The sequence below is a fragment of the Rasamsonia byssochlamydoides genome (genome assembly GCF_041956645.1).
Source record: "Rasamsonia byssochlamydoides strain NRRL 3658 unplaced genomic scaffold VTN77scaffold_101, whole genome shotgun sequence".
Lineage (NCBI taxonomy): Eukaryota > Fungi > Ascomycota > Eurotiomycetes > Eurotiales > Trichocomaceae > Rasamsonia > Rasamsonia byssochlamydoides.
Genome location: NW_027192484.1, coordinates 1 through 26,154, shown reverse-complemented (window position 1 = coordinate 26,154; position 26,154 = coordinate 1). Strand labels below are relative to the sequence as shown.

Here is a 26,154-nt window from a genome sequence, read left to right as displayed (position 1 = left end):
ATTCTTTTTTTATTCTTTTTTTATTCTTTTTTTATTCTTTTTTTATTCTTTTTTTATTCTTTTTTTATTCTTTTTTTTTCGTTTTTTTTTTCTTGTCTGGTCATTCTTCCGGGCCTGTACTGACGGAATGAGGAATAGGTACGACTCCGTGATTCCGTGCTTCCACAAAATGCCCGAGTATCTGGCCCGGACCGACTACGTAAATCCAACCGATCCCAACGATGGCGTGTTTCAGTACACCAAGGGCTTCTCGGGCGGTCTGTTTCAGTACTACGACACGCACCCGGAGGAAGGCCGGACGTTCAACAATGTCATGGGGGGAGTGATGGCCCACCAGGCCGGGATGCTGGACATCTACCCCTACAAAAACCTGGTCGATGGGGATGATGATGAGGGATCCATTCCGCTCCTCGTCGATGTCGGCGGCAACGTGGGCCATGATCTGGAGAAGTTCCGATCAAAACATCCCGAGGTTGCGTCCCGGCTCGTCCTGCAAGATCGGCCAGATGTCGTCCGGGACGCGAAGTGCCCGCCGCCGGTCAAGGTCATGGCTCATGACTTTTTCACTCCGCAGCCCGTGGTCGGTGAGTGAGAGGGTCTTCTCCTTGCTATTTTGTTTTTTTTTTTTATTTTCGTTGAGAAAAATCACTCGACTTACCCTTCCGATCCAGGAGCTCGCGCCTACTACCTCCACGGCGTCCTCCACGACTGGTCGGACGAACCCGCCCGGCGGATCCTCGAGCATCTCAAGGCCGCGATGACCCCGGGATTCAGCAAACTGCTGGTGCATGACCATGTGCTCCCGGACGTTCATCCGCACCCGCAGGCCACCGCGTACGACCTGACGATGATGGTGAAGGTCTCGGCGTTTGAGAGGAGCGAGTCGATGTGGCGGGACCTGATGGAGTCGGTGGGGTTGAAGATTGTCCGGATCTGGAGTTCGCCGGTGGCCACGCAGAGCGTGATTGAGGCAGAACTTGCTTAGGCGGGGTTGAAGATTGAATTGATAATAATATGGATTATGCATATTCTACAGAAGCAACACTACGGAGACTTATCCATCTAGATAGAGAAAGAGGGATTAATGTAACCAGTCAAAACAAAACAAAGGAAAAGAAAAGAAAGAAAGAAAAGACATTCTCTAAATGCTGCCATTGGCCAGCGATAAGTGCTGCATGACGATAAATAAACGATGGACGATTTTACTCGGGTCCGTTCTAATAACCGCCTTCTGATATGTATATCCGATTTTTCAACAACTTCAGAGTCTTCATTTTTACTTTACTTTGGCATGGTTTCAAGACTGTCAAGAAATTCCTAGTACACCAAAAAAAAAAAGATTGCCATGACAATTTTTCTTACTGTATAGCCCTCTATAGGTCATCTTCTAAGTCAACACATATGTACAATGTCGGTAGGTTTTTGATGGTAAAAAGGGGGGAAGGGGAGGGGAAATAAAAAAGATATGTCGCCGGAGTTGGTGCCTGAGGCACTAATACCACTACCCTAACCCTAGAGCCGAAGTATATAGAGGCTCAAGCCCACGCACTGTAGATCTTCCTTAGAGATTAGAGAGACGAGAATTGATGCCCTTTGGAGTTTCCTACTTTGGTAATTTCTGACAATAAGATAAAAATAAAAAGGTTTAATTTTCAATTCAAATTGGGCAACGGATTATAATTCAAAAAAAGAAATTCGTAATTTATGTATGTTAGCTTAAAAAGAAAAACAAAAAATACCGTGAAAAGAAACAAAAAAAGACATGTGTCAGCAGAATTGGTTAAAAAAGCAACACCATGGCATTGGTTCTCAACCAATTTGCATCTAAGGATGAGCCGGGCTCCGCTGACAACATGTCTCTCTAAGACCGTACATGTTCAGCAAGAAAACAATAGCCGTCATCGATCGCCCGGACCGCCTCCTCCTGCTCCTCGAAATTTGGATAGATATCAAACAGATGGACCGCCCCGTGCAGCAGTCGCAGCTCGGCCGGAACCCCCTTCTCCACCAGCGCCTCGTACGTCCGTTGCGCCTGCTGCCACGGAATGAGGTCGTCGCGCGTCCCATGGATGAGAAACGTCGGGGTCGAGTGGTAGTTTCCGGCTCGGATCTGCGCGAGAGGACTCACGGCCCGGATCTGCGACTCGGACGGATCGGGAAGGAGAAGTTCTTGAGGAGAAGAATCTTCTCCTCCGTCAGTCTGCTGCTGATGCTGATGCGGATTCATCATCCCGTTCAGCAACACGGGCAGGGTCTGGCCCCGCCAGTTCATATACAATGCGATGCGCGAGCGCGGGTCGCTGGGCGCCATCCACCCGCCGAGAGCCCGCTTGGTCGCCGGCGGGTTGTACGCCGTGATGGGCCGGTCGTAGACGCCTTCCCAGAGATCGGAGGCTCGCAGAGCCATCGGAGGCGCCAGGTCCGCGCCGAACGGGATGTTCGGGCGCGCCCAGAACGGATCTTCGTAGTCGGTCGGGCAGTAGAAGGCGAGAATCGCCTCCGGAGGCCGGGGCGCCGTCCACGCCAGCGACATGGCCAGATGCCCGCCCGTGGACCAGCCCACGGCCACGACACGATCGCCGTCGACGCGGATATCGGACCGTGTCAGACGCAGACCGGGCAGCACGGTTCTCGCCCACGCCAGGGCGTCGCGCACGTCCGCCATCGGCCCGTCCGCGAGAGGCACNNNNACCTCCGGACACAGTCGGTAGTCCACGCTGACGGGGAGGAAGCCGGCGTCGAGCAGCTTCTGGGTCTGCGGCGGGCGAATGTCCTTGCGGGACAGCATGACATGACCTCCGCCGTGAATCAGGAGAGCTGGTGTGTGCATGCAGATCCAATTAGCCCCGGGCTCCCCTTGCAAACTGCTGAGGATGATCTAGACGGGAGGGATCTCTCACCCACTGGACGCCTCTGGCGCGAGTCCCCGATCCTGTCCGGATAATAAATGTCTGCCAGGAGCTCGCTGTCCCCCCTCTGCGCAAAGACCACCGTTTCGACCGTCGTCGTGGAGAGGCGGCGGAGGAGCAAGTCCGCCGAGGGCGAAGCGGTGATGACACGCAGCATGCTGGACTCCTGGGACGCGCCGTCACTCCAGTCCATCCAGGTGTATCCCGCCCGACGCAGACTCTGTTCCCAGAAGCTCTCGTGCGCCAGCGCATGCTCGCGACCATCGTTGAACAACCACCACCCTTCCAGCAGACCAAAGACCAGGTCAAACCAAAACAGATTGCGGGTGAGTTCGACCAGACACAGCACCCCGTCGGGATGAAGGAGCTGCTTGATGTTCTCGCAGGACCGCGACAGGTTCTGGGTGGCATGGATACAATTCGTGGAGATGACCAGGTCGAACTGCCCGCGGAACGGCGCCGGCGGGTCATGCTCGATGTCCAGCACCGCATATCGCATGAACGCGTGCTGGGAGAACTTCTTCTTGGCGGCAGCCACCATGGACGGCGAGATATCCGTGAAGGTATACTCAAAGGGCTGATCCGCCGCCGTGGACGCGAGCTGGTCGATCAGATACTTGGTGGTTCCCCCGGTTCCGGCACCCAGCTCCAGAACTTGAATCGGTTTGTTGGGGGTGGCTTCCACCCGACGGAATGCCGCCGTGAGATACTGACTCGCCAGGATGGTGCCCGACTTGAAGATGGGGGCGTTGGTGTAGACATCCTCGAGCAGGCGCCGGGCCTGAGCATCCCGGAAGATCAACGAGATCGGGTCCACCCGTCCCGACAGGCATTCGGCCAGGCGAGGCCCCGTGGTATGCAGCAGCTGGTGCTCAGAGGCATGCTGGGGTAACCGGCGCATGATCTCCTCGTGCAGGGCCTGCGCCGACTGCCCTGGAACGGGCTTTGCGGTCCGATGATAGGAACCCATGGTTCCGTGCTCGATGAGCTGCGCTTCTTCCAGGATCCGATACAGCTGCCGCTCGAGTTTCCGGTGTCCGGGGTCGATCGAGACGGCCGGCAGTCTCTGGCCCGGGCTCAACGAGGCCAACGGGCAACCCAGCGATGCGAACGCCTCCACGACGTAGGCCACGACCAGCTCCGATTGCGCGGCGTACACCGACTGCGAAAAGCCAGCAAACCCGGTTTCCTGTGCGATGGCATCGAAGCGGGTTTTCACCTCTCCGAAGCAGGCGTGAGCGACCTGGGCGAACGACGGGCTCGGAACTCCGGACGTCGCGCTAGACGGGGTGGCCTCGTCGTCGTCATCATCATCATCATCATCCTCCTCGGAGGTCGGACTGGAATCGGATGCAGACTGGAGGCGGCGACAGAGCGCCTGGACATCCGTCAACTCCTGGAACTCGCTGACGGGGATGGCAACGTGGAAGCGTCTCTTGATCTCGTCGAGGACCTCGGTCGCCAGGAGGGAATCCACGCCCAGCTCGGTCAAGGACGCATCCGGTGCGACTTCGCGGAGAGGAACCTCAATCACACTGCTCAGCATTTCCTGCACGCGGCTCAGGAGATCGTGCTGGGCGGTGCTCCGCGGTGCGAGAGGTTCCTCCCGCGGTTCTTCTGGCACTCCCTGCTGGTGGACAGTACCCTGAATCAGTCGGGCGAGAGCGTGCACGTTCTCCGCATCCTGGAAATCGGAGAGCGAGATGGTCACATTGAACCGCTTCCGGATCTCGCCGAGAACTTCGGTCGCCATCAAGGAATCGATGCCGATCTCGTCGAGAGCGGAACCGGGCTGGATGTCGCTCACCGACACTTCGACAAGGTCGCTCAACATCTCGCGGAGTTGCTGGAGGATGAGGCCGTCCTTGCGATGGACCACGGGGCGTCGTTCTGCCTCGGGCTTCTCTTGTGTCCCCGTCAAGGACATTCGGTTTGGATGGACCTTGCCATTCACCCGCAACGGGTCTCCTGTCTCTTTCGTCGCGGGACCGCCGTTCAGGGTCGACAGTGCCTTGGCGATGGATTTCAGAGGAACACTCCGGAACTCGGCGGACAGGATGATGAGCACCAGTTCCTCGGATTCCGGGTCGACCACGAAGATGTCGTTCACGAGGCAGTTGTGGGCCGTCGATTCGAAGTTGGAGTAGACCCGCCAGGACGGTTTCCCGGGCTGGTTCAGGACGCCGCTCCGACTGAACAAGACCTCGCCGACGGCCGTACACATGAAGACCTCGTCGTCCCGGCACTCCCACAGGCAGTTGACGTGGATCCCGGCGACCTGGAGGGCGTTGTCCACCAGGATGGGATTGCAGAGGCCCGGCGCCAACGCCGCCGGCTGGTTGGGAGGCATGGACACATACCCGACGGCCTCCTGGTCCTGTGCGCCGATCTTTGCGACTCCGCGGTAATAGTCCGCATAGGTGACCACGCGCCCAAAGGCCTTGTAGATGATCGCTCCAGTGAGGCCACTGGCGAGCGGAGACTGCATGATCCCGTCCCATCGCGACGACTTGCCCACCAGCCGATTGAGGGACCGGAGGCGATCCCGGTGCGCAGGATCGTCCTCCGCCGCGAACGTAACGTCGCCGGTGGCATGAGTGACCGCATCGGCGCCGTTGGGCTGGCCAGCGGCACTGAAGAGAGTAAACGTCCACCATGCCGTGCCCGTCTCCGCTCGCGAGAGCCGCAGGAAGATGCGTCTCGACGACTGGGCCGTCAGAGGGGACGAGATCCTCAGCCGGCGAAGATGCGGTGCTCCTCCTCCTCCTCCTCCTCCTCCTCCCGGTCGTTGGCCATCCGTCCGCATGCTGGCGGCCTTCACGGCCAATTCCACGTACAACGAAGCCGGACAGAGGCTCTGTTGGAGGACGGCATGGCCTTCGGTGCAGAGTCGAAACAGGTCGTCCTGGGCCTCGACGAAGAACAGCGCGTCGCGGCGGTTCTTGCTCGATCGCGAATCGTCCAGCAACGTGAGGATCTCGGGCTGCTGCTTGGTTGCGGACGCCCCCGTCACGGGCTCGGGCTCGGTCTCGGGCTCCACGGTCCTGGACGGTTTGTATTCGATCCAGTGTCGCGACTCTTGGAACTGGTATGGCGGAAGATTGATCCAGTCGTAGGACTGCCTCTGCTGGCGGTGGAAGAGCCAGAATTGGGCCGTGGCTGCTGCTGCCCCGGCTGCCCACAGCTCGCCGGTGGCCCTGGCGAGGTTCGCCTGCGCGCGTTCACCACCAAGATCGATCGGCAGGAACGTGAATGCCTCCGTCGCGGGATGCGATTTCAGCACCCTCCGCGCCATGGCAATCACCGGGGAACCGGATCCGGCTTCCAGCCAGATGCTGGACGGCAGCCGGCGGGCCGTCCGCTCAACCGCCTCTGCAAAGTAGACCGGCAGTCGGCTCTGCTGCACCACCTTCTCCGGCGTGATGTCCGTCCAGCTCTGGTCCATCGAGCAGGCCTCGATGGGGATGGACGGTCTCTTGAACGCGAGCGTCTGTGCCACTTCGGTGAAGGCCGGGAGGATGCTGTCGACCAGTCGACTATGGAAGGCATGCGTGTTCTTCAACCGGGTGGTCTTCAACCCCGCGAAGGCCCTCTCGGACCGGACCAGGAGTTCCATGGCGTCGATGCAGGCCCCCGTGCCCGCAAGGACAAAACTCCGGGGCCCGTTGTAGCATGCGATCTCGCCCGGAGGCAACGATGGGTAGCGCTGCGTGGTGACGGCCACCAGCGACTCCACCTCCTGCAGGGGCCCTTCGACGGCGAGCATGCCTCCGGTCTCCGGGCCCCAGTGACTCTGAATGAGACGCGCGCGCTCCGAGATCAGACGCAGCCCGTCGGCGAGGGACAGGGAGCCCGCCACACAGAGCGCGGTGAGCTGCCCGAAACTGTGGCCGATGAGGGCGTCTACCGGCAGCCCGCAGTCGAGCCAGCATTTCGCGGATGCGTACTGGATGGAAAACAGCAGGCAGTGCAAGGTGACCAGGTCCTCGACCGGCTCGGTCTGGAAGACGGTCGGGAACAGGCTCGGAAGCCTCAACGCCCGGCAGGCGGAGTCACAGTCTCCCTGAACAGTTTTCTGGGATCAGCAAAGGAACGATCGAACCGGAGGATTGGGGAACCACGTACCAAATGAACCTGCAGCAGCCGGCAATGATGAAAGAAGTCCTCCGAGACATGGGCGGTCCGGCCATTCTGACCCCCGAAGCAGAGAACCACGGGTCGTCGGGGACGACCGGTCGATTGCTTGACCACGCGGCTCGGATCCCGGCCGGCAGCATCGAGGGCGAGGGAGAGGCCGGCGAGGTCTGCGGCGGTGAAGGACAACGAGTATTCCATCGACCGATCCTGTTTCGTTGCCAGGTTATATGCGATGTTCGCCAGGACCACGTCCTCGCTCGCTGCTCGGCTCGCGGCCTGGATTCTCGGCAGATAGGCTCTCTTGAACGTGGAGCAGTAGGCCGACAGGCTCTCGGGCGACTTGGCCGAGATGAAGAAGGGAAACTCGGAACCGGCACCACCAGGTGCATTTCTACCGCTGCTGCTGCTGCTGCCGCCGATGGGAGGAGATGTGCCCGTCCGAGAGGCATCAAATTCTTGCACCACCAACACGGCGTTGCTCCCGGCGGCGCCGTAGTTGTTGACGACCGCGATGCGCTCGGGAGAGGACCAGGGCCGGGACTCGACAGGAATGGCCATCTGATCGGGCTCCAAGGGGGCAATCTTGGGGTTGAGTTGGGAGAAGTTGGCCTGCTTGGGGATGACGCCCTTCTGGATCATCAGCACGGTTTTCAGGAGCCCGGCGACGCCCGAGGCCGATTCGGTGTGGCCGATATTGTCCTTGACGGATCCGACAAACAAGGTCTGCGAACGATGGGCGCTTCCGAATACCCTCCGAATGCTCTCGCATTCAATGGGATCCCCAACCGGAGTGCCTATAGCATATAGACAGTATATAAATTAGCGAAGAGGACTTTCCTTTTTTTCATTGATCAAGGGGGAAGAGATCAGGTACCGGTGCCATGGGCTTCCACATAGGTCACATCGGCAGGCTCGGTGCCCGACATCGACAACGCCTCGCGGTACAGAGCGCTTTGGGACTCGGAATCCGGCACCGTGATGGGCGTGCAATTCGATCCCTGGTTGACGGCGGACCCGGTGATGACGGCGAGAATGGAATCATCGGCCGCGACGGCGTCGGCCAACCGCTTGAGGACTACCACGCCGACTCCCTCCCCGCGGCAGTAACCATTCGCACTCGCGTCAAACGCCTTGGACGCGCCGCTGGGGCTTAAAAAGGATCCAGACGCCAGGTTTTGATACAACGCGGGGCTCGTAATGAGGTTGACGCCTCCCGCCACCGCCATGGAGCAGTCTCCGGCGAGGAGTGCCTGTGGTTTTAGGAAAAAAAAAAGGGTCAGTCCTTGGAAGATCTAGATGTATATATATGTTCTAATACTCACCCTACAAGCCGAATGAATGGCAACCGCTGCAGAAGAGCAAGCCGTGTCGAATGTGATGGACGGTCCCGTCCAGCCGAAATAATGGCTCACCCGGCCGCTGATGAACGCCCGCAGAGTTCCCACGGCCGAAAAGGCGGTTGCATGCTGGGATGCCACGTTGTCACCGTAATCCACCGAGCCCACGCCGATATAGCAGCCCACGTCGCGGGGAAGATCGGTCCGTCGAGTGCCCCGGTATCCCGACGACTCCACGGCTTCGTATGCCACCTGGAGCAGAAGCCGCTGCTGGGGATCCATCGATTTGGCTTCTCGCCCCGAGATGCCGAAGAATCGGTGGTCAAAGGCGTCTGGACGACGAAGGAAATTCCCCCAGAAGGGTCCCTTGGGCTCCCGCCAGAGCTCCGAGGTCTGAAAGCGATCCTTTGGCAGCGGCTGGACCGCACAGCGGCCCGAGTTGATCAGCTCCCAGAATTCCTCGACCGAGTCTGCGTCCGGGTACCGACACGCCATGCCGACAATGGCGATGGCCGAGGGACGAAACTTGGAGGCGCCTTCGGAGGAGAGACGCTCGGAGCCGTTGCGACCGGGGCTGCTGTTATTAATGCGCGTCATCATCATCACGGACCGGGGAACGAAGGACTCCGTCCCCACGGGGACGATCTCGATGTTGTTGTTGTCCGGCGCGGATGCTTGTTGCATGCTCTCCACCGCCGCGTCGACGGCCTGGAACCACCGACACGGTTCGGTCAAGATGGACGTCAATGCGATGTCATGGAGGAACCCTTGCTGTATGGGTTCTGCATCGGCGTTGGATCGCAGCCGAAGAAGCAAGGCATCGGCCGCCGGGAGCTGGAAACGCTCATCTCGCTCGCAGAGCGCTTGCAGTGATCGAACCATCTCGGAATGGCACGGGTGATGGTACCGACCACGCAGAGCAATGGGTTGAACCGAGAGCCCTAGATCAGAGAGACTCCGGCCGAGAGTGCTGGAGTCCCGCACGCGGAGGGTGACGGTGGCCGAAGTTTTGTCCGTCATGCATGAGATATATGCCTATCTATCTGGTTAGGAAGTGAACCAAAAAAAAAAAGGAAAGAAAAGACTTAATGACGAAAGGCAACATGGAAAAACTCTCCCCTGGCTCATTGCAAAAAGGATGTATGTAAATGTTTCAAGGCCATCACCACTTACCTCGGGATGGCGACCCAGCGCCTCCTTCAAGTAGTCAAACTCGGCATCGGATTTCCACCGGACCGCAAGCGAGGAAGTCCCATCCAGCCGATCGACCATCGAGGCCTCGTCCAAGTCCACGACGACTCCGATACATACGGCCAGACGCAACGCGGCCGAGGCGGACTTCCGAAAGTCGAGGGCGGTCCGCGAACTGGCCACGGTGGCAGCCGCCAGGAATCCCATACAAAACCCTTGCACATCTCTCAATCGGGAGGATGGGGCCGTTGCTGACTTCCCCCCGGCGGAGGAGGAGGAGGGAAAGATGATACTGTCGATCTTCTTCTTCGGGGTTTGATGGAGGCGCCAGAACTCCACCAGGTGCGAGAGAACGGTCAGGGGAGCCACTGTCAAATTGCTGGCCTCTTTCACATTGGGAACAACAAGCTTGTTGTCTTGAAGGAGGAAGAAATCGCGGAGCTCGTTGAGCTTTTCTTCTCCGGGGATCTTGATCTTGGTTGCTGCTACTGATGGACAGGCACCCGTAATGGTCGGCCATAGGGATGGCAATTCCGAGACGACGTCCGCAAGAAACGCCAGATCGGGGTTTCTCATGATCAAATCCCGAATCTCAGACAGATAGATGTCACTTAACCGCGTGGATTGAGGACCGAACAGGAGCAGAATGTCCTTTGGAGACGCAACCCCAGACTCAACCCCATTGGGTTGAGAAATGGAACTTGGCATGTCTTTTTTTTTTCTTTTTTTTTCTTTTTTCCCTTTATATCCACCAATACCGAAACTGTTGAAGCGTCTCAAAAGGGAGATAGATGAGAGAAGAAGAAGAGAGGGGAGGGAAGAGAAAACAGTTATTATTCAGATAAGAGGGTGGATGAACCTTGAGACCAACACTTGGACCATATATACAGTGTTCTTCTTCCTTCTTCTACAATCAGATAAGCAAGTGCTGCCTCCCCCTTAAAGATCAGAACTAAAATAACTAGATACTGCTTTAGGACGAGTTATGTTGACCTGACCCCAATCTGTTACAATTATCCTGGCCATCCATGGGCGCTACCGAAAAAAAAAAACCGACGACTTACTAATTTGGCATGAACGATCAAAAAAAAATAAATACAACGAGATGATTGATAATCCAGCCAGAGAGAAAACAAAAAAAGATTGGTGCATTTTTCTCTAACTTTTGCTGGAAAAGTTTTGGATGCGAGGACAAGCAAATTTTGGACCCAAGTAATCGACCCCCGTGGGACACCCTCGAGACCTTCGGGGGACCGAGTAAGTAAGTATCTTGACAAACATGAGCACAATGGACCACGGCTGTGAGAAACAGCGGGCATGCCCCGTCTTAGCATGCAGACACAACCCTGACAAAACTCCATTGCCACGATATCGATTAGCGGACGTTTGAATGGGGGGCAGCGATTCGGCTGGATATAGAATGACAAGCCTGATCAACAGCACCGGCTCCACAGAGAGTTTTTTTTTCTTCTTCTCTTCTTTTCCCCCGCGGGGCAGAAACGTATTCCTAAAACCCTAGAAAAAGCTGTGGCCCCTTAAGTTGATTGACCTTGTTGCTCTGTTTTTCGTTCTTAACTATTCTATATCGTCCAACAAGCTATATCCACAGCATGGACAGCAGTCTCGTCTCCAAATAGCTTATCCCGTTGAAAGTGACGAATTCGAAGAAAGCCCCTTGATTGGACTTGAACAGAATTGAAAAAAGAAAACAAGAAGTCAAGAGTGAATTTTTTTTTCAACCATGGATAAATCAGATAAATCACACCTCGTCATAACGACAGTCGGACTGCTATTGGCGTATCTTTTTTGTTACCGACTCTTGCGCACATATTGGCGACTCAGGAACATCCCAGGCCCGTTCTGGGCACGATTTACAAACCTGCAACGGGTTCTGTGGGTGAAGACCGGACGCGCGCATGAGATCCATCAGGCAGTCCATCGAAAATATGGCAATCTGGTGCGGTTCGGACCCAACATGGTTTCCATCGCGGACCCGGCGGCCATCCCGACTGTTTACCCAACGCGGCCTGGCTTTCCCAAGGTGTGTGTGTCTCTTTCTCTTTCTCTTTCTCTTTCTCTCTCTTCCTTTCCCCGCACCCCCCCCCCCCCCCCCCCCCCCCCACACACAACAGTTGTGGTAGTAAGTAGTAGCTGTTCCTGGCTGATGATGGAGGGGCGTCTGTAGGGTGACTTCTACCGGACATTGATGCCTTACACGAGGAAAGGGGGAGCACTGCCGGCGGTGTTCAACACCCGCGACGAAAATCTCCATAAACAGCTCAAAAGCCCCATCGCACCGTTGTTTTCCCAGTCGAATGTCCTTCAATTGGAAGTCTTTGTCGATCAGGTGCTGGAGGTCATGTTCCACCAGCTGGACACCCGATTCGTCCAGTCTCAAGAGACGTTTGACCTGGCAAACTGGCTCCAGTACTTTGCCTTTGATGTGATGGGGACCTTGACGTTCTCCAAGCGATATGGGTTCTTGGAACAGGGGCGAGACGTCGGTGGCATGCTGAGAACCATTTGGACTTACATGAAGACTGCAGCACCGGTGCGTGGTGGATCAATTGCACGGGAAGAATGAAACAGGAGGGCTGACGTTGCTGACGTTGCAATTTTCCAGATGACCCAAATCCCATGGTTGGATCAACTCTGGTACAAGAACCCCTGGATCGCCATGTGGCGGCGGACCACGGGGTTCTCGATCCTGAAAATCGTGGGCGAATTCATCCAGGAGCGACAGCAGCAGGTGAAACAGAACGGTGGCCTCAAGGAAGAGGAGCAGCTCAGCCATCGAGATATGTTATCGCGATTTATGGAAATCCAGGCAACCAATGATTCGGTCCCTCCATGGTAAGTGTAAGATGATTCCTTGCCCGGTCTCCCTGGCTGACATGTCTCATTTTTTTTTCCCATTTTCTATCGTCTTCTAGGGCGATAACGGCATGGACATTTTCAAACGTCATTGCCGGATCCGATTCCACCGGCGTGATTCTTCGAACCGTCTGGTACAACCTGCTGGCTCATCCCGAGACCCTGCGCCGGCTCTACGAGGAGTTGATCGAGACCGAGAAACAAAACGGTCTCACACGACCGTTCCCCACCTGGAAAGAGGTTCGGGACCTGCCCTACCTAGATGCGTGCATCAATGAGGCCATCCGATTGCATCCCCCTTTCTGCCTGCCGTTTGAGCGAGTCGTCCCCAAGGGGGGCATTACCATCTGCGGACAGTATTTTCCCGAAGGGACGGTGGTCGGGATGAGTCCGTATGTGGTGAACCGCCATCGAGCGACTTTCGGCGAGGATGCGGACGAGTGGAATCCGGACCGATGGCTGGGGAAAGGCGAAGAACACCGCAAGAAACTCGAGCAGAGCGTTCTTACGGTTCGTTGTTTTACTCAAGCAAGCAGTAGGGTTATTCCGTTTGATATATAATGACTGACGAACCCTATTGTCTAGTTTGGAGCGGGAAGGCGGATCTGTCTCGGACGATATATTGCGTGGTTGGAAATGAAGAAACTGGTCCCAGCTCTTCTCCTCAACTATGAGGTACGTTGTTGTCTGGGAGTTCCCTGACCTCCCCCCTGCAGGTAAAAGCAGCACATTCGTCTGATGCGTCAAGAAAAAAAAACAGTTTGAGATACTCGACCCTCGTCGATACAAAGTCGAAAACGCGTGGTTTTTCCGGCAATATGGCCTGGATGTTAAGGTCAAGAAACGGGTTGTCGCGACATAAAAATGGTTGTAGGATGATCCACATGCAAATATACACATGCTCCTCATGGACGTCGAACAGGAACTATTTATGATGATGACGATGATGATGATATAACCAGTGAACTACATTCTTTCGGTCGGTACAGAGATTCTTTGATTGAAGAAAGAGAAACCAGATTGGAGGCAGAGGTGGAGCCTACGTAGGCCAATAGTCAGTTGAATGTGTGAGCGGCTTCTATTCGAATGTACGAAAATTGTTCTGCAAAAAAAAATAAATAAAAATTAAATATGCAAGAATAACGATCAAGATAAGCGCTCTCTCTACATAATGAGAATTTTCCAGTTCCACAGATCGTGAATTTTTTTCCCTCCCCCCAAAAAAGAAAAATTGGCGACATTCGTATGATACAACTACCCCTCTGACGACGAATTTTTTTTGTTTCTCGCTTTAATAATCTGTGAGTCCATGTCCTGGCAAACCAGCTCTATATTCCTCATCCTCCGTTTTCGGATCGGTCTCGGGGGTTCCGAGTAGAGAGCTAAATCTGAATACCATGTGATAAGAAATCATATTTACTATAGTATGCTGATTCATGTACTAGTAATGTAACATATAGGTATGTAGAGTACATGCATGGGTAATTCGAAAAAAGGTTGGTTTCGGCCATACCCCCGAGATAGTAGAAATCTTAAATTGTAAAATACAATGAATTTGATGACCTCATGAGACCCGTGTAGTTATGATTTGGGGAAATCTTTATTTATGTATTAACTCCCATTATGTCCAAGTTGTCCTGTGGAAGAATTCTGATATAATAATCTGAGAAATACAGATAGATTACTTCAGGAAATGACTGAGACGTACAATATTATTATTAGAAAGGAAAATTAAAATTGCAGAATTTTAAAATATTTGATAATTCTTGATGAAAATCCAAGGTTTGATGATTATCTTTTGTTGTATTCAAACAAAATTCTTTCATATTTAAGGACACTATGCCCATTGGATACCATGTGTTAACAGTATTTGGTATTGGAATATTACCAACTAATAGATATCTTCAAATGTAAGAATTCTAATTAAAATTAAATCAAAAATATATATATATGTATATTAACTGAATATCAAATATTCCCTCTTTTTTTTTCTCCTTCCTATATGGGATAAATAATAAATTCTGTAGTCCACCAAGGACAGCCAAAACTGGTCTAGCTAAGCATGTCATCCTGAATTTCTGTTCTGAATTTCTGTTCGCCTACTTGTCTCCTCGCATGGCCTTCGCCAGGTTCGTAAATGCGGTCCGTCGCTTGTCGATGATCTCATGGAAGGTCTCTGTAGGTCCGACCGCGCCCACGACGATTTGGTCCTCTCCTCCTACCAATCTCCTGTAGGCGATGTCGATGAAGTCGTTCAGCGGCATGCCGAGGCTTCTCCCGGCTGCTTCGCCCATGTAGTCGTGTAATTCAGCTAAAAAAGACTTCTATCAGTCATTTTCCATGGTAATTAGTGTGGAATCTTTTTTTTCACTTACTCTGTACCGGTGGAGGGGAAATTTCAATCACTCTCACGGTCGAATTCCGTAACTGCTCCCGGAGACACAGGATAAAGACATTCAACGCTGCCTTGGAAGCAGAGTATGCCGGCAAAGTAGCAGCGGGAACAATGGCAAGGTTTGAACCAGTACTGTTGTTTTTTTTTTTCGGAATTTTTCGGTTTCAAGTCAGTTTATAGCAGTCTATTTTCTCGGACCACACACGACTTAACGAACAAGATGAAACTGGTGGATTCCTCCTTACGGGCCAAAAAAAAGGGCAGGAAAGCGTGAGTGAGGAACACTAAACTGGAGAAGTTGACCGAAATCTCCTCGTGAAAGAGGTCCAGATTGAACTTGGCTGCGTCCGTGAGATCGAAGGGACGTTGGATGCCAGCGTTGAGAAAGACGCAGTCAATATCGGGAGACGTTTTAATCACACTGAGTGAGGACTTTTTGATCAGTAAAAATGGATAAAAGTAACTGTATGTACAATAGGTCTTATATGTCGCCCTCTCTTACTCTTCCACAAGCTGGTGGATTTCATCCTGGGCCCGAATATCGAACGGAATCGCTTGCACTTTGCCTTCTCCATGTCTGCGCACGAGCTCATCCAAACGATCCTGGCGACGGCCGACGGCGGTGACTCTGGCGCCCTCTTCCACAAGACGTTCGGCCATGGCGCGGCCAATGCCCGACGTGGCTCCCACCAGGAAAACATGCTTATAGGGGAATGCCATCCTGTTCGGGGAAAAGAGGTCCAAGACGTCTATAGATTCGATGGAGACTTGCCTTCCGCAGGTCGCCAGGTCCGTAGCAGATACGATTTACGTGCTAATAAAATATTGGACTAATATGAATAAATATTCATTAACAGTGCAGAATAGTTTATGGCAGGTTGTATGTCTCGTACCAGGGTCTGTAACCAAGTTGCAATTTTCGTATTTGGGGGGAATCTGGGCCCTGAGGACATGTCCCAGTAAGTCGGCTTGAATGAATTACCGTTACCGCTTCTGGAAACCCTGTCTCCTCCGGGAACCGAGTAAAACGGACGGTCTGGCACCGAGTATTTCAGCCTCTCCCAACACATCCTCTCGACCGGGAGGGAGCGAGGGCATTGATGGGATAGACCATGTCGTTGCGCGGACCCCATTTGCTCCCGTCTCCCAACCGAGACGACTGATTCCCCTGGCCCTAGAAACGCGCCGTCAGGAGGGACCTCGTGCCCTGCGCTGGGACTCCATTCTGTTCCCGATACATATATGTATCCGTCTTTGTCGTTGTGCGTCTCAACTGCATTGCCACCCCCTCCGCTCTGCACACGGCGTTGCATCGCATCGCATCGCATTGCATTGTACATCCCGTAGTACCCACACCGGCACCGTTTTGCCCGCCGTGACTGTTGCGGAGTGTCCACTCCCTCGTCCACGATGCAGAGGAGCATGCCGATCTCCGTCCGCACAAAGCTGCTGCTGCTGCTGCTGTCCATCAGTCTGGTCTCCCCATGGAGCCCGGTGCTCGCCATCCCTCCGTCGTCGCGCCCTCAGGAGGACCTGGGCCGGGTCTTCGACTACGTGATTGTCGGGGGCGGTCCGGGGGGCCTGACCGTGGCCAACCGACTGAGCGAGAATGCGTCCGTGTCGGTGGCCGTCATCGAGGCCGGGACCTTCTATGAGGACGTCGTCGGCAACCAGAGCCAGGTGCCCGGATACGACTTCCGCTACGACGGCAAATCCCCCAACTATACGATCCCCTTCGTCGACTGGGGGTTCCTCACGACTCCTCAGGCGGTGCGTCTCCCTTCGCAGCCGCCGCTGGAACTGGCATTGACGTGATCCTTCGTGGCAGAGCATCGACGGGCAGATCTTCCACTATGTCCGCGGCAAGGCGGTGCGTTCCTCCTCCTCCTCCTCCCGGCGGGCCCTTCGGACACTTGTCTCGCTAACATCGTTCTCTCTCTCTCTCCCCCCAGCTCGGTGGCAGCACGGCCCTGAACTACATGACGTACACCCTTCCGGCGAAGGGGGCCCTGCAGCGGTGGGCCGACGCGGTGGGCGACCCGTCGTACACCTACGACAACGTGGTGCAGTACTACCGCAAGAGCATGAACTTCACGCCCCCGGACATGGCGACGCGATGGGCCAACTCGACGCCCGCGTACAATCCCGCCGACACCGCGACGGGCGGCCCGCTGGCGGTGAGCTATGCGGCCTTCGCGCAGAGCTGGAGCACCTGGGCGGCCAAGGCCCTGGAGGCCATCGGCATCCGGAAGACGGACGCCTTCATCAACGGCAATCTCAACGGATCGTCGTGGATGATGCACACCATCGACCACAGCACGGGGTTCCGCGCCTCCGCCGAGGCCGCCTTCCTGCGCCCGTACCTGGACCGGCCGAACCTGGCCGTGTTCAACGGCACGCTGGGCGAGCGCATCCTCTTCGACGACGACAAGGTCGCGCGAGGCGTCCAGGTCACGACGGGCAACACCACCTACACCCTCTCCGCCACGCGCGAGGTCATTGTCGCCGGGGGCGCCTTTCAGACGCCGCAGCTGCTGCAGGTCTCGGGCGTCGGCCCGGCGGCCCTGCTCCGGCAGCACGGCATCCCCGTGGTGGCGGACCGCCCGGGGGTGGGCCAGGGCATGAATGACCATGTGTTCTTCGGCATCGCGTACCGGGTCAACCTGCAAACCGCGACGTCGCTGTCGTACGGCGATAATCTGCAGATCGCCATTGACCAGTTCAACACCAATGCGACGGGGCCGTTGACCAGCCCCGGGGGCGACTATGCGGGCCTGGAGAAGCTGCCCGCGGAATTCCGAGCCAACTTCTCCGCCGCCACGCTGCAGAGTAGGTCTTTTTTTTTTGTGTGTGTGTGTGTTTGTTTTCTCTCCCCGTCGGGCCTTCGCTAACGAACGCAGCCCTGGCCGAGCTCCCCGAGGACTGGCCCGAAATCGAGTACCTGGTGCTTCCCAGCTATGTCGGCAACCTCGAGTCCCCGGACGACACCGCGCCGCTGGATGGCTCCAACTACGCCACCTTTTGCGCCGCGCTGGTGGCCCCGGCCTCGCGGGGCAATGTGTCCATCGCCTCGTCGCGCATGAGCGACCCCCCGCTCATCAACCCCAACTGGCTCACGGCCCCGTCGGACCTCGAGCTCCTCACCGCGGCGTTCAAGCGCGTCCGCCAGGCGTTCACGTCCTCGGTTCTGGCCAACGTCACCATCGGCGACGAGTTTTTCCCGGGGGCGAGCGTCCAGACGGACGAGCAGATCCTCCGGCAGCTCAAGGCCGGATTCTCCCCGTTGTTCCACGCGAGTGCGACGTGCCAGATGGGGAAGCCGGACAACGAGTTGGCGGTGGTGGATAGCCATGCGAGGGTGTATGGAGTCAAGAACTGTTCGTCTCGTCTTACTGTCACAGTACCATTGAAGATATATGTTTGCTAACGAATATTTTTTTTTGTTTCTCTTGCAGTGCGGATTGTCGATGCCTCTGCATTCCCATTTTTACCCCCGGGTGAGTTCCCCCCTTGTCCCTTTGCTTTTTGTCCCGGTGACCCCCTTGTCTAACAGAAAAAAATTTCTTTCTTTTTTTCCAACAGGGCCGTCCCCCCAGACTGTAGTATGTAAGTACTGTACATATTTGAATCCAACCGTTGCAAGCAAAACCAGTTTTTCCGGGGATCATTCAAGAAGCTGACACAAGAGTCTGCCAGATATGCTGGCCGAAAAGATCGCGGATGACATCAAAAACGGCAACTGACGACGACGACGACCTCTCATCAGAGAGAGAGGCTCCACGGAAACCTCCCACCGGAGGAGGAGGGCCCTTCAAGTTTTTGAAACCGAACCCGTTCGGGATCAATCCAAGGTGGTGGGTAGATATATGTATACTCACCGTGTCAAAATAGCTAGAGTTTTTTTTTTTTCCTTTTGTGGGGGATTCTTTTTTTGGTTTTTTTTTTTTTGGTTTTTTCATATTCACACAATTTTTCGGTCAAGATGTAAAAAAAAAGGCACGAAAAAAAAACAAAACAGGTATTACTGAAAAGTTTTACATATGCGTTCTCAACTTGTACAGTACAGTACTTTTTATACTACCGTCCGGTCTTTCCCTCTTAAGTTGAGACGAACTTTATTTATATAAATATATACTTCTTGCTAGAATGTGAGATTTTTTTTACTTTCGTCCGGTTTGATGTGTTGATTGATTAGTTTTCTCGAACTTGGTAAAAAAAAAACAAAACAAAGAAAAGGGAAAAAAAAACGGAAAAAGAAAAAAAGAGAGGGGGGAAAACAGATATGGAAGATCCCATTCCATTCGAAAAAATCACGCTTCTACTATTCAACTGGAGGGACTGTTTCAAACATTGATCGTTTCTCATTTGTCCCAGACTTATCCCCAGAAAAATCCGTCGATCGAGAACGCGGATTCGAGCTGTTCCCGTCCGGACTTCGGGAATATTTGCTCGTCCTTTCTTTGAACTGAACTGCCATCTCATCATAGGAATCCTTACTGACGACGCTTCCTCAGCCTATCCACATCACATCACTTCTCTCTGTGGACGTTATTGCAGACTTCTCCAAAGACCTCCAAGCTATGGGCCAGATAAGCCTGCACTTGCTTGATCCTCGCATCCAGGTCCCGACCCAGGGGCAAGAGCCTCTCATCGAGGTGTCCCGCTCCGACCCCTTCCCCCGTCACCACCTCGTAGACGGCCTTCATGGCCTTATCCTTATCCCCGTTGCCTTCAAACTTCCCACTGGACATGTAGTCCATCATCTGCTGCGCCACCGAGCCTCGGTAGTCTTCTGGCAGAGGATTCTTGCCGATGATGGTCGCATTGCCCATGTTGGTGTTGAAGGTGCCCAGGGCGACGGTCAAGATACGGACATTGAACGGGGCGACTTCCTTTGCCAGAACCTTGGACAAGCCTGGCGTCATTTTTAGCTTGAATCTATATATATACATATGTATGTATGTATGTATGTATGTATGTATGTATGTATGTATGTATGTGTGTATGTATAGGAACACCCACCATCCAACGCAGCCTTGGCTGCAGCATAAGCTCCCATACTATCCCTCCCTTCGAGAGCGGCGCCACTGCTGAAATTCACCACGACGCCGAACCGTCGCTTGCGCATATGCGGCACTGCGGCTCGGATCAACCGGAACGGGCCGAAATACAGCGTCTCCATTTGCTGGCGGACTTCCTCTTCCGTGAAGCACTCCCCGGCCGTGTAGATGGAGTACCCGGCATTGTTGACCAGGACGTCGATGGGCTGGCCGGACGCCTCGAGATCCTCAATCACCTGCGCGCCGCGGCTGGGGTCATTGACATCCAGCTGCAGCCATTTCCCGCCTTTGTTCTCGACTTCCTGGACGAGATCCGGCGTGCGCGACGGGTTCCGGGATGTCGCGATCACGGTGTGCCCGTGCGCCTGCGCGATGCGGGTCAGACTGAGACCGAAGCCCGACGAGCAGCCTGTGATGAGCCATGTAAGCGGCCTCTTAGGAATCGTATGCGTGGTAGACATGGTTGGGCTGGGCCAAGTTCGTGGTTTTGGTGGGTTTTTTTTTTGTCTCTCAGGGGTACAAGCTTCACTGGATTAATTATCTTCCGTTGTAAAAAGAAAAAAAAGATCGCCGGACAGAGCCTGATAGGAAAGGAAGGGAGGCCCTAATGGACGTGATTTATTTATGTCTGCTAGGGGGGGAAGGCATTCCATTCTAGCACCGCAAAAAACAACCTGGGACATGATGCCATGATGCTGGACTTGAGGCGGGGTTAATTGGAGTTAACAACCCTAAAATCCGGCATGATGCAGTCAACCCCTAACCGATCGATTCATCTAGACGATTTCAACTGACTTGAACGGGGAGGAGACATGGGTAGTAAGGGAGGGGCGGAGGGAAGAGACGCCGGGGAACGGCCTCTACCTCCCCCTCGGTTTGACGACGAGGGTTTGTTTTTTTTTTTTTTTTTTTTTTTTGTTTTTGTTTTGTTTTAATTTACTCGGGTCCAGGCATGGGACTTTTTGGAGGGCGAGGGAAAAAAAAAACATTTGATATCCAACTTCGTCTGGAAGATCCCCTCTTTTTAACAGTGGGCCTGAAGCGAACATCATTCAGGCAGCAGGGTTACTACCTGCTCAAACAATGTATGTACACAGGTACGGACGTATATCACGTATATGAAGTCCACCCACCATGGCAATAAAAGGTGCGGTTTGGAATGAGCGTCTACGGAGTACCACGAGATGTGCTCTAGGAGTTGGGCACTGTAGTTAGTTTGTGATAAGGCTTTATCAGGTGTGGAGGGGGAGGGGGAGGGAGAGGGAGAAATAGCTACAGATGTAACCTGACATTCTAACAGGCAAAGCACACGTCACATTCCATTTTTTCCCCAATCTTGACCTACAGAGTGCTGTACAGTAGGCATAGTACTAGCGTAGATCCCTGTACCTCCTATCTATCTGGCAGTAATCGTACTCGAAACGAACTTTATAACATAATCATTATCTATAAATAGTCAATATCATGTAGTACCTCGCTAAATAGAACTACCATAGTAACAGAGGGTATGTACATCACTTGAGCTCTCTATCTTATATAATTGGCTACATGTGTATCATTATTTAGAGTTTGCTGCAAGCCAAGTCACATATACTCGTAAAATTAGGGGCTCTCCCTCGAACTACATGCCTGACCCACTAAGTGCGTCCTGCTGACACCAAGTGATCTGCGCCATCGCCGCATCTATTATTGGATATCTTCCCGGAAGGTTCTATCACTTGCCAACCAGGACCAAAGACACTCAGGGTAATCCAGTCAACTCTGGTGACAAGCATATCGCCATATTGAGATAACTATCATTTTACAGATCCTTACATAATGCAGTGACCAGCAATCTTGACTTTGCTGTTTGCAACCAGAATTAGTCAAGATTATTCTCTCTTTATATAGTATGGCTATAAACGCCTGACTTAAAGTATCCTGATAGGTGTGCAATTCATCTTTCAGAATAATATTAGGTAAAAGGCATAATTGTTACGGACCAACAGAATGGGAGGCTGTCTAACACAGCAGTGCAGGATGAGACGCAATACCCCGCAAGTGAAGAACATGTTAAGAGGTGTGGCTTGTTATTGGCTATGTGGCTGGAATAGTCCATGGAGGGACTGTGGAGGAGAGTCCTCAAGGGACTGCCAGAAAGAGGGATATTAGGGACTATAGAAAAGGTTATAAAAGGATGGACACTCTTGCTCTTGTATCTAGTCTTTCTCTTATTATATTTAATTTTAAATTCATACTTCATTGATTACTTGGAGGGTTAGTAAGACTATGAACTATTATTAGTATACTCTATATAGCTTTAGTAGGTGTGTCTCTTAGTTATTCTTATTACCTCTTTGACCTAAGGGGAGGGCCTTTATTACTTGTGTTTAGGACAGTCAGTCCACCATGAGTCTATACTATAGTCAACATATAGCATCGACCCTTATTGCTAGTTAGGCATCTTGTGTAACGAACCCAAATCCCATTAGCTAGTAGGTCTATCTAGAAGCTATGAGGTAGTTCAGAACGAAGAGACTAAGCTGGGGGAGAAAGAAGCTATCTACGAGGTCCAGCGAGATATCTCACAGATTCTGCCGGTCATATGTCTCACCGCCTAATGCACCGCCTAGTTCAGACCGTCACATGAGGATTATTATTTAAGAAAAATTTAAAATACCTTCAGTTTTAATAATATATTACTTAACAACCATAAAAATAATTAAAAAATTTTATATATAAAAGATTTAGATTAATCAATTAATTATAAGAATATCTATTTTTTTTAGACCTATTGTGATGGCTGGTATTTTATAACGAAGTGGTTACGACTTAGCCGTCGTGGAGTAGGCGATACGCTGTCATAACGACAGAGAAGTAGACTTGATATGGAAACGTAGGGGTGAATTCAGAACAGAATGGATTGCTGAATCTCTAGAAAGAAGCCCAAAGGGAGGTTTTCTATATCCTGGTTCACGACCCCGCTTCTACCCCGCCCTATTGGTTTGGCAACCTTGCACCTCGAGTCCGTTTGAGTTCTCCCAGACGACCGCGTACAGCTGTGACGGTGGTCTGGGGCTAACCGTTACACCTATTTTATATATAATTTTGTTGAGAAATTATTTCAGAAAATATTCGAGTTTTGCGGGGAAAGGAGGGGGGGGGGGGGGGGGGGGCCGCCGAAAAACTAATGAAACAGAACTGTGTATCTAAGAGAAGATCATTATCTCCATATTCATTCGATTCAATAAAGAGGTTCCTAGGAATTCACTACAGTCGTTTCAGGAGTGTAATATTATATTAGGTGGTGAATTATAGGTTTCCAAAATCCTGCAGTCCAAAGAGGCTGCCTAGTTCTGGACCTTTCTAGATCTTCCAGATCCAAGTAAAATGGGGGCGGTGACCCCAGGAGCCGAGTAAAAGCAGTCGTCAGCCCAGAGTTGGTCAGCATTCTAAATTAGTAAAGGAACAGACATAAAGCTTAGGCAGCGGGAAACCCCGTCCGTAATGAGAGTCATGTAAGCTGATGTGATACATCATATTGGAAGCCAAATACCCCGCTTCTCACAATAAGGCTTATACGCCAGGTCTCCCACATCTGATTAGAATCAGGAATCAAGTCTCCTTCATATCGTCTTCTATAGTGGTGCTTGTAGAAGCTTCTCCCCTACATGCTTATAGCCAGAACCTCAACAACAGGTAGTGATATTTACATCATTACGGGTGGAGACATCATCCAGTGGTCGCCTAAATTCTATCTGTATTAATAGTTTATGGCACAACGCAGAGAATAACATAACTCAGCATTCCACCAACCATACCAGTTTCTTCATTCTCATATCCGAACCTACGTTTTCCTGGAAATCTAGGACACGAGCAACACCGCTGTGGCGCTCAGCCCAATGGAACCCACGCTCCATGCCAAGGCGTTAGCAAACGTGGGCTTCCCGCGGACGGGACGGGGATCGGCCAGATAAGGTAAGGGAGCTAGCTTAACTATACTCTGCAGGGCTGACTTATCGCAGGCTAGAAGTCGCGATGCAACTGCGTTGATGAACAGTGCCAACACTGCTGACGATCTGTTCTCCGTGAGTTCCGCCCGTCTCACGTCCTATAAATTCCATCGATGGACGACCGGGACGATTCTCGTGTCCACGCTTTCGTGGCCATTCACCCTCTCCCACGGACCTTCCAGGGCACCGGAAGACACGTCTCTCCCCGAAACAGGTCTCCGAATTCAACATTCATTCATGGGCCGAGAGCGCCGCAAATGGACGGCCGAAGAGGACGCTTTACTGCGGGGAGCGGTCCAAAAGGGTGGGCAACGCCTGTTGCGTGCTGGGCATCCATCACCACCTTCTAGCACCCCCCTCCCTCCCACCACCCCCAGAAAAAAAAAACCTTCCGTCCCTGCGCGGTGGTGCTGACCCACCATGGCCAGTGAACTCGCTCACTAACTTGCTCGTCCTCTGTAGCCATCGGGGAATCACGGCCGCTGCTCTGGCGAGAACTCGCCAAGAGCGTCCCTGGGCGGACCAACAAAGACTGCCGGCGACGGTGGTACAATTCCTTGAGCAGCGGCATGTCCAAAGGGCCCTGGACCGAGTCCGAGGACGAACGACTGTGGAATGCCGTGCGACGGTTCGGTCCCAAATGGACCCGAGTGGCCGCCGCCGTGGGGACACGGAACTCCGGCCAATGTGCGAGCCATTGGAGCCAGAGCTTGAATCCCGAGATTGACTACAGTGACTGGACCCGAGATGAGGTACGTGCGGTGGGTGGGATCGTGGTCTGCCTTGGTGATGCTGCGGCTCACTCCGATCGACATGCGAATAGGATGAAAAACTGCTCTTCGCGGTCGAGCAATATGGCACGGCCTGGACCAAGATTGCGTCCCAGCATCTGCCCGGACGGGCTCCTCTGGCGCTCAAGAATCGGTACGCTGCGCTGCGAGCACGATCGGCACCCAGTGCTGGTGCGCCATCCACGGACGACGTGCGGTCCCTCAGTTCGCCCCGTCGGCAATCGAGACCTCAACCATCGCCGTCGGCGTACCACAACAGCAACGAGACTGCTGGCCGTCAAGGCAGCATGGACAAGTATGACGATCATGAGGACGAGGACGAGGACGACGACTACGATGATGATGATGATGATGATGACGACGATGACGACGAGGGAGATGACGAGGATCCCAAAGACATTGACTCCAATGCAAGCAAATTCCCTCAAATGAGGTGGCAAGAAAACCTGATATCAAAAACAACGCCGCTCAATCCAGCCTCCAGATCAGACGCGGCACCGTCTTATCCGTTCGACATCCATTCGTACCCTGGGGCCCAACAATCTTCTTCTACTCCTACTGCTTTGACAACGGCCGAGAAGGTAGCCGACAGCACGGCGCCATCAGAGGTCTTTCAGGGCCTGTTTCCGTATCCACTGGACATGAATTTTCCTCTGCCAGCCTCCACGTCCATGCTCCCGGGAGATACCAGTGATACTTCCCGCAACTGGGAGCAGCCTCATGAACGCCGGGATCCTCATTCTCCTCCTCATCCTCATTCTTACAAGTTTGGCGACCGCCAAGACACGACGCAGGCGAGGGGACCCCTCACCAATGGTAGGGACTTTTCTATGCGTGTTCCAGAGGATTCATTCCCCCTGACTGATTGGATCACAGAATTTTCAGCTGCATTTGTATCTCCCTCAACCGAGTCCAACAACAAAGGCCACTGTCCCGCACACTACCGCCACGAGTCTGCGGCGCTATGCAACCCATCCGGCGGCGTCCTCAGCCGACAGTCGTCACAGGCCAGCGGCCCGACAGCCGGGGGGGGCAGTCCACAGAGGACCCTGCAGCGAGTTTCGATCGAGTTGGTGTGCACGCCAGATCAGCTGAGTCATATCGTCGGATCCCTGGTTGGCGTGACCGAGACAATCACCGTGAAGCTCGACGCCTGTCTGTGAAAAATAATAGATTAGCTGGGTGATTGGCAGAGAAATACGAGGGACCAATGCACACCCCCACGACGCCCCGTAAATGATACCATGGCCCCCACCAGTCGTCATTTTTCGTTATAATCGTATTCAGGGAGGAGATCAGCCACTGCAATTAAATCAAGTTAACATATTCATCGAAAGTTACATATTCATCGGGCGAGTTCAGTTCAGAGCCTAGTTTTGATAAGGTAGTTAATTAAATGCCCGAGCCGGGGTGCTGGGAGGCAGGGAGGGGAAGGTGGAAGGTGGAAGGTGGAGGGAGCAGGGGGAGG

General features: G+C 53.4%; 8 protein-coding genes across 8 annotated transcripts in view; 4 read left to right on the top strand and 4 right to left on the bottom strand.

Annotated features, from left to right (window-relative positions):
• The window catches only part of VTN77DRAFT_539 (uncharacterized protein), a gene marked incomplete at both ends in the record, with an annotated part of 1,730 nt that extends 745 nt beyond the window's left edge, over positions 1-985 (top strand). The window contains 2 exons of the mRNA XM_069421553.1: positions 139-584; positions 672-985. Coding sequence (XP_069273451.1) covers positions 139-584; positions 672-985 — 760 coding nt within the window. The remainder of the gene's footprint in view (positions 1-138; positions 585-671) is intronic.
• A 1,823-nt stretch (positions 986-2,808) lies between these two features.
• On the bottom strand, positions 2,809-9,403 carry VTN77DRAFT_538 (uncharacterized protein; the record flags this gene model as incomplete). Its single annotated transcript, XM_069421542.1, has 4 exons — positions 2,809-6,972; positions 7,035-7,840; positions 7,921-8,296; positions 8,369-9,403. The coding sequence occupies 4 exons, from the start codon at positions 9,401-9,403 to the stop codon at positions 2,809-2,811; spliced, it is 6,381 nt and encodes a 2,126-aa protein (XP_069273450.1).
• Positions 9,404-11,549: 2,146 nt separating this feature from the next.
• On the top strand, positions 11,550-13,310 carry VTN77DRAFT_537 (uncharacterized protein; the record flags this gene model as incomplete). The annotated part of the gene is made up of 6 exons (XM_069421531.1): positions 11,550-11,615; positions 11,760-12,125; positions 12,198-12,427; positions 12,508-12,958; positions 13,034-13,123; positions 13,209-13,310. The coding sequence occupies 6 exons, from the start codon at positions 11,550-11,552 to the stop codon at positions 13,308-13,310; spliced, it is 1,305 nt and encodes a 434-aa protein (XP_069273449.1).
• Positions 13,311-14,547: 1,237 nt separating this feature from the next.
• Positions 14,548-15,563, bottom strand: VTN77DRAFT_536 (uncharacterized protein; the record flags this gene model as incomplete). The annotated part of the gene is made up of 4 exons (XM_069421520.1): positions 14,548-14,759; positions 14,824-14,975; positions 15,061-15,264; positions 15,346-15,563. The coding sequence occupies 4 exons, from the start codon at positions 15,561-15,563 to the stop codon at positions 14,548-14,550; spliced, it is 786 nt and encodes a 261-aa protein (XP_069273448.1).
• A 29-nt stretch (positions 15,564-15,592) lies between these two features.
• On the bottom strand, positions 15,593-16,183 carry VTN77DRAFT_535 (uncharacterized protein; the record flags this gene model as incomplete). The annotated part of the gene is made up of 2 exons (XM_069421509.1): positions 15,593-15,673; positions 15,737-16,183. 2 exons carry the CDS (start codon positions 16,181-16,183, stop codon positions 15,593-15,595), a joined length of 528 nt encoding a protein of 175 aa, XP_069273447.1.
• An 82-nt stretch (positions 16,184-16,265) lies between these two features.
• VTN77DRAFT_534 (uncharacterized protein) lies at positions 16,266-18,586 on the top strand (the record flags this gene model as incomplete). The annotated part of the gene is made up of 6 exons (XM_069421498.1): positions 16,266-16,613; positions 16,672-16,713; positions 16,796-17,672; positions 17,744-18,220; positions 18,299-18,340; positions 18,540-18,586. 6 exons carry the CDS (start codon positions 16,266-16,268, stop codon positions 18,584-18,586), a joined length of 1,833 nt encoding a protein of 610 aa, XP_069273446.1.
• Positions 18,587-19,372: 786 nt separating this feature from the next.
• VTN77DRAFT_533 (uncharacterized protein) lies at positions 19,373-20,364 on the bottom strand (the record flags this gene model as incomplete). Its single annotated transcript, XM_069421487.1, has 2 exons — positions 19,373-19,758; positions 19,866-20,364. 2 exons carry the CDS (start codon positions 20,362-20,364, stop codon positions 19,373-19,375), a joined length of 885 nt encoding a protein of 294 aa, XP_069273445.1.
• A 4,100-nt stretch (positions 20,365-24,464) lies between these two features.
• On the top strand, positions 24,465-25,849 carry VTN77DRAFT_532 (uncharacterized protein; the record flags this gene model as incomplete). The annotated part of the gene is made up of 3 exons (XM_069421476.1): positions 24,465-24,647; positions 24,719-25,502; positions 25,563-25,849. The coding sequence occupies 3 exons, from the start codon at positions 24,465-24,467 to the stop codon at positions 25,847-25,849; spliced, it is 1,254 nt and encodes a 417-aa protein (XP_069273444.1).
• Between the last annotated feature and the right edge of the window lie 305 nt (positions 25,850-26,154).